The sequence below is a fragment of the Morchella sextelata genome, assembly GCF_020137385.1.
Source record: "Morchella sextelata strain SCLS chromosome Unknown scls_21, whole genome shotgun sequence".
NCBI lineage: Eukaryota > Fungi > Ascomycota > Pezizomycetes > Pezizales > Morchellaceae > Morchella > Morchella sextelata.
This window is the reverse complement of record NW_025408636.1, coordinates 351,580-368,323: the sequence shown is the minus strand read 5'-3', so window position 1 is coordinate 368,323 and position 16,744 is coordinate 351,580. Positions and strand designations below refer to the sequence as shown.

The following is a 16,744-nucleotide window of genomic DNA, read 5'->3' as shown; positions in this document are numbered from 1 at the left end:
TCGGACAAGTGTCAATATGGCAGTGACAGGTTCGGACAGATCACCTGTACGGGTTCGACATCATTTGAAAAGCCAAATATCCCACACTCGCGCAAGATCGTCAAGCGAGTGATAAATTGTGACGCAGACCATGTACAGCCGCATTCGAAAAGTACTGGCACCCTACTATGTTGAGTCGTTCATGAATTGTAGCCCACCAACAACCATGGTACTTGTAAATACTCAACTTATTGACAGGTATGACCGCAATAGAGACATTGCAGCTCTCTCTGACAACGGTCTCGAATATGGGAATTGCAAAGCAGAAAGGACTGCCTCGTTAGTTTGGCCCGGAGGTGGCAAAACTTTTCGAATGCGGCTGTACAGAGCGAATCTGTAGATTGAGTACACTTTTGTTCTCCGTCTCAATTGGACTTTGAGTGGCTGTGGGGTCATTAGTAGTAGTAAGTGTTGCAGGAAGTAGCTGCTATAGTGACTCTTTTTTGTCGGCTTCGTTCTCCTCTCAATGAAGGCAATCTTTTCGCTTCACACTGTTTTTGTTTGTCAAGGCTGCTGCTCCAACTGTGCATAATCTCTAACAGGCCTTTACTCGATAATAACACTTCCATGCTAATCAAATTATATAAAGTTTGGATTAAAACATGTATGGCCGTGGAGCTTGTCAATCAAGAGCCGAGCTCGAATGCAGCCAAGACACGGGCATACTGAGATCCAACACAAAGCTTGTGAGAGCCGCTTCTTGATGGATTGAAATGGCACATACCAACTCATTCACAATACATATAATCAATCCCAATTGCTATAGATAATTATATTGAGATATAAATACGCATAGAGTACATAGATACATCTCCAAGTATTACACTCTTCAAGTATTATATTAAAAAGTAGATCCCAGTAATCATAAGGTACTCCCAGTACCCGCCTCCCGCGAATATCTCCATATACTCAAACAATTAGCCCTAAAACCTATCCCACCCCACCCTTGCGAAGTATATTTCACATCCCATATACTACATTTGTCCGTCAACCTCCTCTTCCTCTTTCCATCATCATATTATTATCCAAACGGCATCCACGCCAGTATCATCAATTCTCACTTTTGAGATAATTGATATCCCCCAACTCTTATAGGGCGAGAGTACTGCACCGCCATCACAATCCATGGTCAATCTCAATGATTGGTGGCTCCTACCTCTTGTAGGGCAAGTGTACTGCACCCCCTCATCCATCCGATTCCATCATCACCATCAATCACAATCGGGGTAATTACTAGTACAAATTTCCAATCAAACCTTCTATCTATTAATTATAAGCTAACATAAAATTCAGCAATACCAAGACCGAAAGTCTTGACCGATTGATTGATCGACAGCAAGTCTTGATCACATACAAAGGGGGTCTCGAGACCATATGCAACTGTGGGCATCAAGATATCCGGCACAGATGAAAAACTATCTGAGGTCTATGGGGCGGCTGTACTGTACACCACAGGTACTATAGCCAACACAATCACTACAATCAATCCTCAACAGAGGCGATTGGTGGCCCTTACATCTTGTAGGGTAAGTTTACTGCCTATTATCATCATTAATTCCTAGCTCCAAGATTAACATTCCCAAAATCTTATAGGCAAAAGTACTGTGCCACTATTAGCTTCGAAATCAGGGTGAATGGTGGCTCCTATTTCTTGTAGGGTAAGTGTTCTACCTACTATAGCTATATATCATCATCAATTTCTATCTCTGAGATTAACATCCCATAAATGTTATAGGCAAAAGTACTGCACCATATCGTAAATTTTGAGATTAGGGCGAATGGTGGCCCCTATATTTTGTAGGGTAAGTGTTTGACCCGCCTACTATCATCATCAGTTTCTAGCTCCGAGATTAACATCCCATAAATATTATAGGCAAAGGTACTACACCATACCGTCAACTTCGACACCAGGGTGAATGGTGGCCCCTACACCTTCTTGTAGGGCGAATGTACTGTTGATTTACCACCACCAACAATTTAGGAACTTGAAAAAGTTCCTCAATCGAATAGGGCGGCTGTACTGCACCACCAGCAGCATCGATACCAGGGCGACTGGTGGCCCTTGCATCCTGCAGGGCCACTGTACTGCATTTATACCCTCCTCAGAAATGATTCGAAGAATCGATAGGGCCGATCGAAGTCTCCCAAATCATTAGGGCGGGTGGACTCCTAACCACCAACGAAACTCCAAGCAATCGGTAGGATCGATATCCCCATACTCTTATAGAGCGAGTGTACTGAAAACCACTAACATCAGTACTAGTTCCAGGAAGAAAATCGATCCTGTAGGGCGGTTGTACTGCACACCACACCTCCACCCTACCAAGCCCACTGTCAGCATTTATGCCGGGGCGATTGGTGGCCCTTGCATCTTGTGGGGGGAGTGTACTGCCCACCACGATACCACCGCCGTCTTCGACATCATCAACATCATCATCGGTGTTGATAGCAGGTTTACCGGCCGTTATTTCTTTTCCCCTTTTATAGGGAAAACGTACTGCACAACAAACCAGATCCACACCAAAGGAGTTGCGGCAGGTGGCCGTCACATCCTGTAGGGCGACTGTACTGCACAACGGACTCCATAGCAGGGCGACTGGTGGCCGTTGCAGATATCCTGCGGGGTGTCTGCACTGCACTATACCGACCGCAATGCAGGTGTAAGACCCCTTCTATATATTCCTTCATCTGTGGCAATTCATGGCTCACATATATATAAAAATCCAGCCGAGCCAGAGTTTGCACCGGTACTACTAGCCCAGTAACAATCTACTCGGCAGACCGGGCGAAGGGATACACCCACACGCCATCAGATCTCCTCCCGGTCAATCTTCTGATCGTTCGTACCCAAATATGGTCGCTCAATTCATTCCTTTCCATCTCCGTCACTCACTTCACCTCGATTCACTCGGTAAGCTAGAACCATACTCCAAAAGAATTTATATAGAGCTAACTCGACTCCAAAAACAGATGGCCAGACGCATCACCCGAGCCATATCTCTGGCTCTAATGGTTGATTGCATCAGCACTGGTGCATCTCCAGAACCGCACCTCCGGTTTTAAGGGTTGATTACATTGGCATCACCAGATGGCCTGATGATCCTCCGGAGCTGAATTTCCGGTTCCGGTGGTTGATTGCGCTGGAGTTACCGTCAGACTGAGGGTGGGAAGTAGGACAAGGGATGCAGGTTTGTCTGCGCTGTGCGGTTCGGTGGGGGAAGTATTTTTATGGGGATCGGGAATTAGAGAGGGCTTGAAGGTCGGTTATATTTCTGTAAATATTAATATTAATATTATAAAATCAAACGTTTTGTGAATGTGGTGATGATGAGTGGGTCATGGAACATCACTCGTAGGGTCTTTGGTGTGGCGGGTGATTGATCGTGATTGCTTCGGCTGACAGTGCGAAGGTTGCAACGGGTTATTCGCCGTGTTGGATATTTGGCTTTTCAAATGGTGCACCCGAGCCCGTATATACAGGCGACCTGTCCGAACCTGTGAACACCTGTCATTGCCATGCTGAAACGTAAGAAGTGTCTTCGGGGGCCTCGAGGCAAGGAAAGGTAGTGTCCTCGAGACAACTTGTCCTTGTAGACCATTGTCCTTGAATGTCATCGAGGTAAAGTCATAAGGACGCTCGTCCTAGTAGACCACACTACTGCCAATCAGTCAATCAATCAATCAATCAATCAATCCTGCCCTTTTTTTCAACAGCTTGTGTGAGGGATGTGGCGGGTGATTCACCGTGATTGACTCGTCGCTGATGCGACTTGGGGGTTCATTCTTCATAGGCTTTGGCTTTGGCTTTGCAACGTCATGGGTGATTTCAAAATCATATAAAAAGCTCAGTAAGGATATATTCTATATACTCTAAATATACAATCTACAACTACATGCATGCACACACCCAACCCCGCCACTACACCTTCCCCTCACCCTTCACCTCACCCCCCGCTCCGCCCGCATCCCCACTTGTACTCTGTGTCTTCCCCCTCCATCCCCATCCTCCCTTCCACCCCACCCACCCCGCCCCCGGCGCTCTCGCCGCCAGCACCACCAACGCAAGCCCTGCAAACCCTACCCCCGCCCCCGCACTCCCCTTCCACCCATACCTATGCAGCAACGGTGCGCCACTCGCGGTCCCCACCACTTGCCCAAAAAACACCCCAAGCATATACACACTATTGACCCTATTCCTCGCGCCGGCATCCAGCCGATAGATAGCCGTACGGTTACTCACCTGCGTCGTCTGGATGCCCAGATCCACCAGAAACGCCTGCAGCACCGGCGCAGCCACCGAATACAGCCCGCCAAAACACCCAACCACCTGGCCCGCCAGCACCACCAGGAGCCCCAGGAGCAGCCCAAGACTGGGTGTATGCCGGTCGATAACGAACCGCCCGACAAGTGGCGCTAGGAAGATGGCTGCAACGCCGATGAGGCCGAACAGCCCCACCACCAGTGATGAGTACCCGTACGGCGGGGCGATAAGCAGGAACGTAAGTGTTGTCCAGTATGTTGTGAAGACGGCGCTGACGCAGAGGCCGATCAGGGCGGCCTGGACGAGCGTGGGATGGGCTTTGGCCAGGGCGGCGAGGGAGAGGAGCGAGCGCGTGTAGGTGAGGCCCGAGGGGTTGGTGGACGGGTAGTCGGGCATGAAGAGGTAGAGGAGCACGAAGATGAGGGCCTGCAGGCCCAGGGCGACGTAGTAGACGGTGCGCCAGTGCGTGAACTGTGTGATGATGCCGGAGAGGATGCGGGCGAGGAGCATGCCGAGGAGGATGCCGGAGGTCACGTATGACAGCGCCGTGGCTCTTTTCGCCGGCGGTGCAAGACTACACAATACTGTCAGCATCTATATGTCAAACAGAACAGGACCCAGGATGGAGGTAGATTCACTCCCCGACCAGCGGCAACATCAACTGCGGCGTCACCGTCGACACTGCAACTATAAAGCTGAACGCCGCAAACACCTCAAAGCTCTTTGTCACACACAGCGCCACCCAGCACAGCGTCGTAAACAATATCAACACCAGCACCAGCGCCCTCCTTCTGAACAGGTCCCCAAGCGGGTTCAGGAACAGCAGACCGCTTGCATAACCCGCCTGCATGAGCGTGGGCACGACTGCGACGCGCTCATACGAGACATCGAAAGTCTCGGCCATCTTGTCAAGGATGGGGTGGTTGTAGTAGAGATTTGCGACGGTGAATGTGGCGGCAAAGGCAAACAGGAGGTTGAGCGCGAAGGTGAACTCGAAGGGGGTGGTGGGGTCATAACGGCAGCGGGCGGGCACATAGAGGAGGATCCCCAGGAGACGCTGGCCGGCGGTCGGGGTCTTGAGGTTGTTGGACCCGCTGTCGGTGCTGTCGTCGGCGACGACGGCGGACTCGGCGGCTTCATGGGCCATGGTTCGGTTGCTATGCGGCCGCGGCCGCGGGGGCGGTGATGGGGGTGGGGATGGCGACGGCGGCGGGGATGATAATCTTGATCCTAAAATCGACACTCCACCACCAGCTGCTGCTACTACTACTACTGGCACTATCACGGTCACGGTTCTTGAAAACCCGGATGCTGATACTCAGTGACATGGCAATAACACCACTTCCACAGCCAACAGGGAAGAAGAAGAGGCCCTTTTTTTGTAGGTATGCCGCCAATGTCTCTGTTCCCCGTAGATTGCCGAGCTCCCCTGCAATTGAGGGACCCGGATTAGTTAATAAGCGGATTGTCTACTCTCGCACCTTCCCAAGACGCTCACTCGGCGGCCGGCAGATTGGGCGCCGATGGTCTGTGGCGGTTGAATTATTAGCCGTTGGGAATTAAACTCATTTGGTATATACGGGCTCACGTGACGGAGTCTGCCCAGACTGAAAGTCACAGCTCCCAACTCCCGGGGCCTGGGACCTGGGTGGGACCTGGTAAATACTCTATTAGTCTGTATCTGGCTACCATCGTGAGTAAGAGTAGCTTACATAGTAGCCAGCTAGGGGGCATATCGCTTATCTCGCGATCTGTAGCATGGTAGTTCTACTACGTACCCAGCCGCCCCCTACTATTGCCATACTACTATTACCTGTCACTGCCCTCTCTCAGTACCCCTCCCTAGCTACTCCTGCCCCTCCACTCCTCTATCCCCGAGCGTCCCCACCACCACCACCACCACCCCCGCCGCCCCCAACACGGGTATGTACAACATTTTAGGCTCTGGCCATGATCGTGACATCTGATCGAAGCACCACCTACCCACTATATATCTACACCCACTAGGTTATTTTTGGGACGCTGCATCGGTGGTAGAGGTGAGATATTTCAGCCTTGTAGATTCGATCCCGGGTTGGATGCACACGAGGTTTGGAGATGGGGATGGTTCTTCGATCTTGGGTTTTTTTTTTGTATGGGTTGTTGGCAGTTTTTGCTTGTGGGTGGGTGTTTTTGGTTTGGGGGGGGGGGGTAGGAAAAAGTGCACGTCAGTCAGGCACAGAGTAGAGTGGCATGTAGAGTGGAATAGTAAGTAGTAAGTGAGTAAAGTAAGTATTCAGTATGTAACACATCCCCCAATCCCCCCTCTCCTCTCTCCCCACTCCATCCACCGCTACAGAACTACTAACAACAAAATCCCCAGATACAGATATAGATCCAGCCATCCAACAGCCACGAGAAGAGAAATAGGATATACGTCGGAAAATACAAGACTTAATAGTACTAATAAGGGTAAGGGGGGGGTAGTAAATAAAATAAAAAAAGCCCAACACAGATAAACGCAAAGACAAATAGAAGGTGATAATAAAAGCGAATGGAGAAAAGACGGGTTTCCAGAAAGACTAGCTTTTGCGCCTAGGGGAATAAAGGAATAAAATAAAAAAGAGAAACAAAAACAGGAAATATTCCCCCAAAATAAGATAGAAATAAGATAAAACAAAAACCCAAACACCGTGTTCATAGTCGCGTTACAGTCGTCAAGGTATAAACGCATTTCCCACCCGCTGCCCCCTTTCCAAAAAACAAAATCAGAAGCAGAAACAGAAACCCAAGATCCAAAATCCAAAATCCAGACCAAATTAGAGAATAAACAAAAGGAACCACAAGCGAGTGCAAGGAAATCACTCCTTCTTTTTTTGCATCTCCCCTCCAATCTTCACCTTACTTTTTTAGTATGGAGTACCCCCAACAGCCGGCAGCCTCAACTCATTAATAACCGTCTCAAACGCCTTCGCATCACCGGGCACCATAAACCTCAACTCAAAGTTTTTCCACGTATTCGTGTCAAAGTAGTCTGTAAACGCAAACTGCCTCATCGTGCGGAGCACAATCTTGTTCGAGCGCGAGCAATGCATCCACTCGGGCTGTCCAATGTAGTCCGTGATGAACGCGGTCCAGACGGTGCTGTCGGTGAACTCGCCCTCGACGTTGGCGGACGCGAGGCGGACGACGCCCGAGTCGCGGTCCTGGAGGACGCGCAGGAGGTGCGGGTAGCCGGCGTCGTCGACCTCGGCGGAGAAGAGGAGCTCTTCGCCGTCGAGCCAGTATTCGGACTTTTTGGGGCTTGGTGCGTTGGGTCCGTTGAAGCGCAGGGCAAGGAAGGTGTGGTAGAAGAGAACCATGTCTGCCAAGAGCTTTTTGTTAGTGAAATGATCGGTTGGACAGGTTGGTTTGGTTTGTGGGGTAGGGGAATGCTTACTCTCAATGTCGGTGAAGTAGAGACAGGCCCACATGATTCCGCGTCTCTTGAGGTGGAGGCTGCTGCCTGCTCGGCTGACGGTGAGGAGGCTGGCGTCGATGAAGGTTTGGAACTTGTTCGGTGCGGAGCGCTGGTTGAAGTAGTCGCCTGCACCGACGCCGAATTGCGGGCCGATGGTGCATACTACTTTAGCTGCATCGCTACTTTCGTCGCGATAGAGACGGAGGGTGAGGTCGTTATCAAATTCACTGTAATGATGGCAACGTTAGCAAAAATGCATAGAGCAGAAAATAGGTAGAGAAATAAAACATACACTTTGATAATCTCAATCTCCTCCCTCGCCATATTCAACGAGTCCATAGGCATCCCAAAGCATTGCGAACCCTCAACATTCCTACGCCACAATAACGAATTAACACTCAAATCCTTCACGACGATCTTCGAACCGCGCGGTACGGGAGATTTGTACCTTGATCCAGAGCTGCTACCACCACTGCTACCGCCGCTGCTTACTGGACTGACGTTTCCAGGGGCTGGCACGTCGGAGATACCGTTCCACCAGCTTGGTTTGGATCCGGGCACGGCAGCAAGGGCACTACCAAGACCACCGCTCCCCCTCGACCTTCCGGCAGGAGACGACATTGGTGATGGTGCTGGTGGCGGTGCATACCTACTGGGAGGCGTCATTGGTGTCTCAGGTGACATAGGCCTCGACCCATGAACGGACCCATGGGGAGACCCATGAGAAGATCCGTGGACGGATCCGTGGGTAGATCCGTGGGAAGATCCATGCGGAGATGACATATGGTGATACCTAAGCGGCTCCATCGGTGGTGTGGGTGGGAACGAAGTCGTCAATCCAACACCTGGGGTGAAACTCCTCCTCTGTGGCTCCATGGGTGGTGTCGGTGGGAATGTTCCAGGAGGAACATAGGTCCGGCGTTGTTGTTGAGGTGCATCATAGGGAGGTGAAGGGACTGGTGCCGGGTATCTGTAGACATATGTCTTCTCCTCTGGGAAGCGTCTTTGATGGTCCTCCATGTCACGGACTTGTCTGGCGGCACGCTCGTGGCTCTCGCCATGGTACTTCATTTTCTCCTTCGTGCGGTGTGTCTCGGTCCGACCAGCACCGGTTTTACTAGAAGGGCTTAAAGGTTAGCAATGCCGATACCATCGCCAAGACTGAGTGAGACAAAACGACGATCCAATCCCGCAAGCCTCCCGAAACAACCGAGTTGAAACGCGGGGTAGCAGATCAATTGGCTACTAAAAAAAAAAAAAAAAAAAAAAAAAAGAGATGGGTGAAATAATTACAATTGAAGAATGCCCTTCAACTGCAACAAGAACGTCCTGTGAACCCCCAATCTTCCAACAAGAGCATATCCATCTGCTTTATGAAAGCTCGCCTGTATTTCGTGCCATGCCCTTCTTGCACTCGCTACTCGTCTCCCAGACGTGTATCGTGCCACAATAACATCCAATTCCCTCAAGCTCCTGGAGCAGCTTCCAATACCCAGTTCAATGTCGTCCAGCAACTCTCGCGATGAGCGATTGAACCGAGGGTCTTGAAATGCTAAATCTAGATCCCTCAATATGGCCTTGATGTCAAGTAGACAGTTAAAAACACCACGAATATCACGCGAAGAGTCCTCTGGAAGGTCTTCAGCGTAGCGGTGAAGGGATTCTGCGATGGTCCCTGCAATGGTTGAGGTGGTGATAACACCGAATATAGCCGACCTGTCAGCCATCGGAACAAGCGAGATCCTTTTTCTTTATTGAATGTATCTTCTTTTTTTTGTTAAGAAAATATATTTTTGGATATTTTTTTTGGTGGTCAAATTGGTTGCTTTGGATGGGTCGAGGGTTGATCTTTAAAGCTTGCTGGCCATGGAGCAATTTCGGAACACACACACGAAAACGAAGGAAAGAAAAAAGTCGAAATCTCAACACCGAACGAGCTGTTTTTAGACCCTCCGTGTGAAGGGTGCGGACCGACCAGATAATGTAATATCTCTCGAGGCGGGCTGACAGCCTAGCTGCCCTTCGAAAGAGGGGATGTTACCATGCGGCTCCAGGTCAAGTCAAGGTGGGCTCTGACGTGTCTGGCAGAGTACGAGGAGAATGTGGTTATCAATGCATCACCACTTTAGCGTAATACTCCCCGCTGGTTCTGAACTGTCTTTTCCATAGAGCCTGCTGCAGAGATGTAAACGTCTGGTTGTGACTGGCTCTCAATGATGGACAAAAAAAGTTACTGTACCCTTCACCAATTGGATTCGAGGTGCACCCTCCCTGCTCTGACCACTCAATTCGCCCTACCAGAATCATGCCCAAACCAAGGCACGCACAAGCCTTAGACCGGAGATGTGGGGGAGAACTTTCGGCGAGCGGAGCTCCAGTTTCATGCAGAAGCAAGCAGCAGCAAGCAGAAGCAAGCATCAGCATCCATAAAAAAACCCGCGAGGTGCGCCGCTCGCTAGCGATCCCACTGACCAACAGTAAGCGAAATCGTAGTCCCAACTTTGCAACCGTCCCCCTTCGTATGGTAGAGTATATATCTGACCCTGCGGCCGTTTGTTGACGAAATTGATTCTGATAGGACCACGCTGTTGCTGCATCATCGATTGAGTACTTTCAGCATTCGTTGGTTTACTTGGGTGCCTTCTTACCCCACCCAGATAACCCACCTTTCTCCACCGCCTTCTAACCTCCACCAGCATAGAAGGCTCTCGTGAAACCGGTCAGCAACAAGATATATCGCTCTTTCCCAAGATCACAAGAAATTCCTGCGCATATCCGCAATGATCTCCTTCCGATCGAGCGATCATGTTCCCTGACCTAAAAAAACTTCCGAGAATTGAAACTGTACTCTCTCTATCTCTCTCTCTCCCGGCCCTCAATTCCATCCAGCCACAGCAGAGAAACCAGGCAAATCGGTTTCTTCTCCCGGGATTTGGATCTGCGGCGCGGAAAGGACGGGTTTCTCTGAGGGAGAAAAAAAAAGGAAAAATCATCTTTCTTGGTAACATGACTTGAGTAATAGTCCAACAGGCTCAACAATATTCCAGTCGGCGAATGATGGCGTATGTATTTTTTTCTCTTTGTTATGCAGGAACCCTATGAACATAGACAACCAGAAGAGTACAAAACCAGGGAAAACAAAGTACAAATGCTTGACCCTATCCCATCGTTAGAGAGACGAACATCCAACATCAAGGTAAAACCCAATTCGCGTGGGAAAGCGAGGTGTAGGGAAAAAACAAAGGAATGGGAGAAACAACCCAGAAAAAACGTACCATCACATGCAGCCCACCTAGGGTGGGGTTTTCTGTCAACGGCTGCAGGGTTGTGGCGGATCGTGGGATAGCACGCAAGTCCCAGTCTGCAATGTGTTTCCAATCCACGATCTCTGTGAGAACGCCGCCACAGAGAAAATCAAAACCACCAAACACGAATGCAAACGTGGTGCCCCTGGCGGCGCCGCCCCGGCGGAGAAGAGTAGGCAAAGACAGGCACCTACCTTCCGGTGCACCGTGCCCGGCATGAGTATAATAACCGGCACCAGTCTCTGCTCGAGGACTAAGTCCGAACCATCGTCATAGGCAGCTAGCACAGTGACCTGCCTGCACATTAAGGGCATGTAGGTAAGCAATATAGAATAACAGCACCTTACGGGTATTCCAAAAAAGAAATCGATGATTTCCCAAGGGCTTAATCCTCGATTCGTTCTCCCCTAACTTGAGATTCCGATGACGGGCTGCCCGCCACGAATCCCATCAGTGAAGAACCACCCCACCCACCCCCCACCTATCTCCAGCAAGTCATCAAGCGGCCATCCGGCGGTCCATCAGAGCATCAGTAAGCCATCAGAAGGAAACGTTTTTAACCAATATATGGCGGGGTAGACATCTTCTATATCGCATGGCAGGTATCGCAGAAATGACGGACCGGAAGAATCGCTTCTGCTATACCCAAATTGTCAGCATCTGTACCTGTGCATAGGGTAGAGTACCTTGCCTGCCTACCTGCCTACAGGTAGAGTAGAACAGCGGAAACCGCGCCATCGTAATAAACCTATTTCCTCCCTCTCCCCTCTCTTTTTTCCCTCCCCACCATAAACGAACGAAAGGAAGAAGAGTGAGAGAGGGAAGGAAAAAAGAGTTGGCTCCGTTTTCCTCCGCTCGCAATTTCCTCGCAAAAGAATTCGGCCGATGTGATTATTCCCCTGACCCCAGGTGCCCGTGATCACTGTAGGGTACAGCCTCACCTCCCGATTGAGGTCAAGATGCGAATTGCGAAACCACTTCGCCATCTTCAGATGTGTAGGGAAAATTCCAGTCTGGGCGGGATGGGATCCCTCATCATATATGAGTGCGACAATGACGCTGAGTACGTAACCATACTCAGTTCTCGCTCCCTGAGTGATAGGATCCGACGATGGGTAAGGCGACAAAATCTGACAGGAAACGAACAGATGACCTTATTTTTATTCTTCCCCTTAGTTTCAGGTTTTTCTATTGCCTTCTTTCGTGCTATCGCCTCGGACTTGAAGAGAAAATCCTTGATATATTTTTACTTTTTTCTTTCTATATCCTTATTTCTTTTTTTGAATGCGGGGACGAGAGCCGTGAGGGGCGAGAGGGGGAACAAAACCTTCCTCTGTTCCTTCCCACTCAAACAACATCAGCTAGACGCTCCAAGGGTGTTGGTTGGAATCTCCGCTAATCAAGGGGGAGAGTCCTCGCATGGTTGCATGACGCGTTTATTATGTGCCTGCTGCCTACCGGCAGTTGGCGTCACGAACGAAACCCCGTTGGTAGGTTAGGTACAGACAGGTACAAACTCCTGAGTACTCCTGAACCAGAATATTCCCTTCTTTGGGTTTCCCTGCGACTCCAAGTACTGGTACTTTGTGTTTGAGAGTAAGTACTTTATAGAGTAGTACCATCGTGTACCCTCATCTTCGTAAATATCTGCCTCTTTTTTCACCCCGTCCGCCGCCCTTGCAATTGGCACCATCTCCTAACTCACTTCCTCTCTCGGGTTCTATTTTACAACTATTTCTCTCCCTGGCTTCATATCAGAACTATTTCTCTTCATGGCTTCATATTACATCACACGAGCACACTCCATATCCAGCAAACCCAAGTCCGAAAAAAAAAATTCGTGCAGGCAAAATTGGCGGTAGTACTCACTTAACTACCCAACCCCGACTGAGACACTCTACCCTACCCTAGAGTCCCCTACCCATTCCACAAACCTGAGTGATCGTCCATGACCCCAACCCAACCCCAAATCTCCCACACCCCCGGAGCTGCACACATCCGACCGTCGCTGTTGCGCGCGCGATCACATGCCGACGCGTTTCCCCTAGTTCCCTTCCCACGCGAGAATGGCGCAAACCCTTGTGCACGTGGGCGGTCAGGGAGTTACCGTACCAGGGGATTAGATTGAAGGGAGGAGTAAGGAGAAGTTACGCCTGAGTTATGATGTAGCCGGTCTGGGCGGTGATGTAAAGTATGGGGGCATCTACATGCGAGTGCCCCTGTGGTACACTAGCTAGCAGTAGTACCTACATAGTGGTAGTGTAGTATGGAGCCACCGAGAAGGTGCAAACAAAGGCAGTGCAAGCACTCCCAGTTATGATCACATCACGACTCGGCGTGAGGAGTTTAAGAACAAATAGCTGGAGGGATACATACTTGAAAGACATGCAAATGCAATCAATGGTAGGTATTGTATAGTACAGTATATATTAAATCACCCTTATCCTTCTCTACTACATATTCAAAAAATGATCACACAAACATCAACAGCAACCATATCCGTTTCCATTCGTAGTGCAGAAAACGTATCCTACATCATTGACCCTCTTTCCCGTCCCATTCAATCCTTCCACCCCCCACAGAGATCAACAGCTACATTTTTTTAAACTTTATGATAATCCCCCCGCCTCTTCCTCTCCTCCTTCCCCCCCTCCCTCTTCCCGACTCCGATATGCCAATGCTTTTATAAAACACTCCCGGGTGAGGCGAGCATTCAACCATCTCCTCTCACTCATCCTCCTCACACCTCTCTCTCTCTCTCCGCCTCCTCGCCGGTGGCACGAATGCCGCCGAAGAAAAGAAAAATAAATATAGAGGTTGTTGAACCCCCCGAAACTAGTATGAATAGGAGCGGAGGAGGGGGTGACGGGGAGATGAGGAGGCGCGGGAGAATGAGTGAAAGCTCGAGAGTAAAAAATATAAAAAAAATGAGAAAAATGAAACAGAGACGAAGACGAGAGAACTAAAGTTTACTGCAATTATAGATAAAAAAAAAAGGCAACAGAACAACCCAACAACGAACAAGCAGCAAGAAAATGGCAGCAAGAGAGAGAAGTAAAAAAACTAGCGAGGAAAAAAGAGTTTATATTATATCTTTTCCCACTTTGTTCTTTTAAGATTTCCCCCTTTCTGCCCGGACAACGAACGAACCGAAACTCTAGTCGTCGTCCTCCTCCTCTTCATCCTCGGGAGCCGCAGACTGTTCCTCCTTATCGTGTCAGCTATGATGGCCTCGCGACTTTCAGAGCAAGAAATGAAAAACATGAAAAAACAAAGAGAACAAGGCAATATTGCTAGACGACAGGGCTGGCATTTCTTCTTCTTGGTCTTGTGCTAGTGATAGTGGGTTTGTCGTCCATTTTGACGGGCGCGGGTGGACTTACAAGGTAGGCCGCCTTCTGCTTTTCGTAGCGCTCCTTATCGATGAGGGCCTTGTCCTCGTATGGTTTCCGTTGCAGAGGGGTCAGGGCCTTCCAGCGCTCACCAAGCACTTTGCCGACTTGACCTGTGAAAAAGTCAGGATGGGTTTCAATGGATAAGGGGGTCAATTGATGGAAGTTACTTACCGAAGGCAATGCCGGGGTTCTCGGAGCGGACATTCTCACGCTGTTCGTTGGCGAAGAACATGTAGGCGGAGAGACCACGCTTAGGGGCATTGGGGTCTGGAGGACAAGAAAAGGATGTTAGCAATGAACCGATCGATTGGATGGTTTTCTGCGTTCTTCCGTTTCATCACCGCCATCTCTCATCTCATCGATTGTGGGATGGATTATCATCATCCATCATCCTATGATGAGAAGCAGCGGCAATGGCATGAAAAACGAACACAGAAGTGGATGGAGAGATAACAACATACCCTTCTTCTTCTTGGCTCCCTTGACGGGCTTATTACGGGCTTTCTCTGTGCGTGGCATCTCTGTGGTTTATTTGGTGATGAGGATGGTGTTGGTGATGATGGAGGTTGTATGGGGAGACGCGAATGTTTTAGTAGCGCGTCTGTGGATGGGAGGAAGAGAGAGGGAGGGTGTTAGTCAAGAACGCCCAGGAAAAAAGCGAACGGGATGACGAGTGCTAGCGACAAAAAAACAAGAAAGCGGATGAGAAGGACGGAATGAAAAGGCTGTTGTTGGCGGAACAAGAAAGAATGGTGCGGATCGTCATTGGGAAAAAGGAATTGAGATTTCTAGAATATCGGCAGATACAAATTTGTTTTACCCTCAAATAATGATACTATCATAAGGGGAGGAAAGATGGGGAGAAAAAAGCAAGAAAGCGTCGATAATACAATTACAGCCAAAAAGGCGAGAGCGCGAGACGAGGCGACTTGACAGAAACCGTCGTCGTCGCTTAACTCGCCTCGTGTATGCGAGGCTCGGGGGTATGAAGAATAATAGGCAGGAGGAACGGTGATGGAGAACAGACAACAAAATGGAAGAGAGGAGTCAACAAACCTTTCAAACGAGATGAGAATCACAACACAGAATAAACCTGCAAAGAACTGTCGATTCTGATAATTACGAAAATTCGATGTCAGTCGTTATGTATGGTTGTGGAGTGGGATGGGGTGGGACACTATCCCTATCTTATCGCCTTGTAGCAACAAGAGAGAAATGGTAGAGGGCAATTTTGTAGGGGGAAATTTTTTGGTGAAGGGGGAAAATTTGGGAGGGAGGAGACTTACTCACAACAGTGGGATGTATGGGACAGTGAGGGAAAGATGAGAGTGAGAGAACACAGTACAGGTTGGGTGGGAAGAAAAAACAGTGGGAGTGGGAGACCTTATGCTGTGGGCAGACCTCAGATCACCCCGTCTCATTCGGGGGGAAGGCACACACAGCAGTTAGTTAGCAAGGCCCACCCAAATTTGCCTATGGGTTAATTAGCACGCATAGCAGCAACCACCGCAGGCCCAGCCACCCAATTAGAGCACAGTATGCCGCATTCTCCCCTAACCCCACCAGGGCACCACCACCGCCTACCGTCCAGCAAGCAACCATGACGGGCGTTGAGCTGCGCGCGGTGGTGGGTAGGTGTGCGTACTGGTATGTAATTTCATGTAGGGGAGGGAGATGTGTATGGGCTGTTTGTAGCTGGGATACGCAGGCAGCGGAATTATGTACAGGTAAGCATATTGCAAGCAAATTCTCGAGCAGCAAACTCGTAAAAAATGTATCAAACGACTCGAGTTTGCCTGGCCACAGTGTTTGCCGTGCTCGCCATGGGAAGGTCGCGTTGGTCTGTGCTTAAGCTCGGCGCTCGAATTATCGGGCACCAGTTGGATGGCTGTTAGTCAGCAAACAGACGGCTTGGCGGCTTCCGAAGACGTTCTAGCTCGGAAGTATGCATGAATGGATGTTTGTATGGGCTGTCTGCTACGACGAACCACTCTACCGTATCTACCCACATAGAGCAGAGACAATCTATTATGATACATCTCGAGGATAAGATTTGATAGGAAACACAGCAAAGCCTGCAGGCGGAAGGAAATCTCTTTCTCACTCTCACTTTTTCTCTTTTTTTTTCGCTCAGGTGTCCAGCTGCGGCAATTGCTCTACAAGAGTGCCCACGTCCAAGGATCACTGAAATAGGGTGTATGTAGCATCTTTCCTCAGCAGGTGTATCAGCAGCACCACCACCACCAGCAGCAGCAGCCTTGGCCTGGTTGCTACATCCATCCTCCCTTCAGGCGGCTGCTGGAAC

At 49.6% G+C, this 16,744-nt stretch overlaps 4 protein-coding genes across 4 annotated transcripts; all 4 read right to left on the bottom strand.

Annotated features, from left to right (window-relative positions):
• Positions 1-3,958: 3,958 nt before the first annotated feature.
• Positions 3,959-5,447, bottom strand: H6S33_006675 (uncharacterized protein; the record flags this gene model as incomplete). Its single annotated transcript, XM_044838370.1, has 2 exons — positions 3,959-4,874; positions 4,939-5,447. The coding sequence occupies 2 exons, from the start codon at positions 5,445-5,447 to the stop codon at positions 3,959-3,961; spliced, it is 1,425 nt and encodes a 474-aa protein (XP_044689493.1).
• Positions 5,448-7,188: 1,741 nt separating this feature from the next.
• On the bottom strand, positions 7,189-9,466 carry H6S33_006674 (uncharacterized protein; the record flags this gene model as incomplete). The annotated part of the gene is made up of 5 exons (XM_044838369.1): positions 7,189-7,643; positions 7,719-7,966; positions 8,032-8,112; positions 8,188-8,856; positions 9,033-9,466. The coding sequence occupies 5 exons, from the start codon at positions 9,464-9,466 to the stop codon at positions 7,189-7,191; spliced, it is 1,887 nt and encodes a 628-aa protein (XP_044689492.1).
• Positions 9,467-11,049: 1,583 nt separating this feature from the next.
• On the bottom strand, positions 11,050-11,782 carry H6S33_006673 (uncharacterized protein; the record flags this gene model as incomplete). Its single annotated transcript, XM_044838368.1, has 5 exons — positions 11,050-11,100; positions 11,239-11,337; positions 11,392-11,428; positions 11,667-11,683; positions 11,744-11,782. 5 exons carry the CDS (start codon positions 11,780-11,782, stop codon positions 11,050-11,052), a joined length of 243 nt encoding a protein of 80 aa, XP_044689491.1.
• A 2,419-nt stretch (positions 11,783-14,201) lies between these two features.
• Positions 14,202-14,958, bottom strand: H6S33_006672 (uncharacterized protein; the record flags this gene model as incomplete). Its single annotated transcript, XM_044838367.1, has 4 exons — positions 14,202-14,252; positions 14,428-14,549; positions 14,611-14,706; positions 14,901-14,958. The coding sequence occupies 4 exons, from the start codon at positions 14,956-14,958 to the stop codon at positions 14,202-14,204; spliced, it is 327 nt and encodes a 108-aa protein (XP_044689490.1).
• Between the last annotated feature and the right edge of the window lie 1,786 nt (positions 14,959-16,744).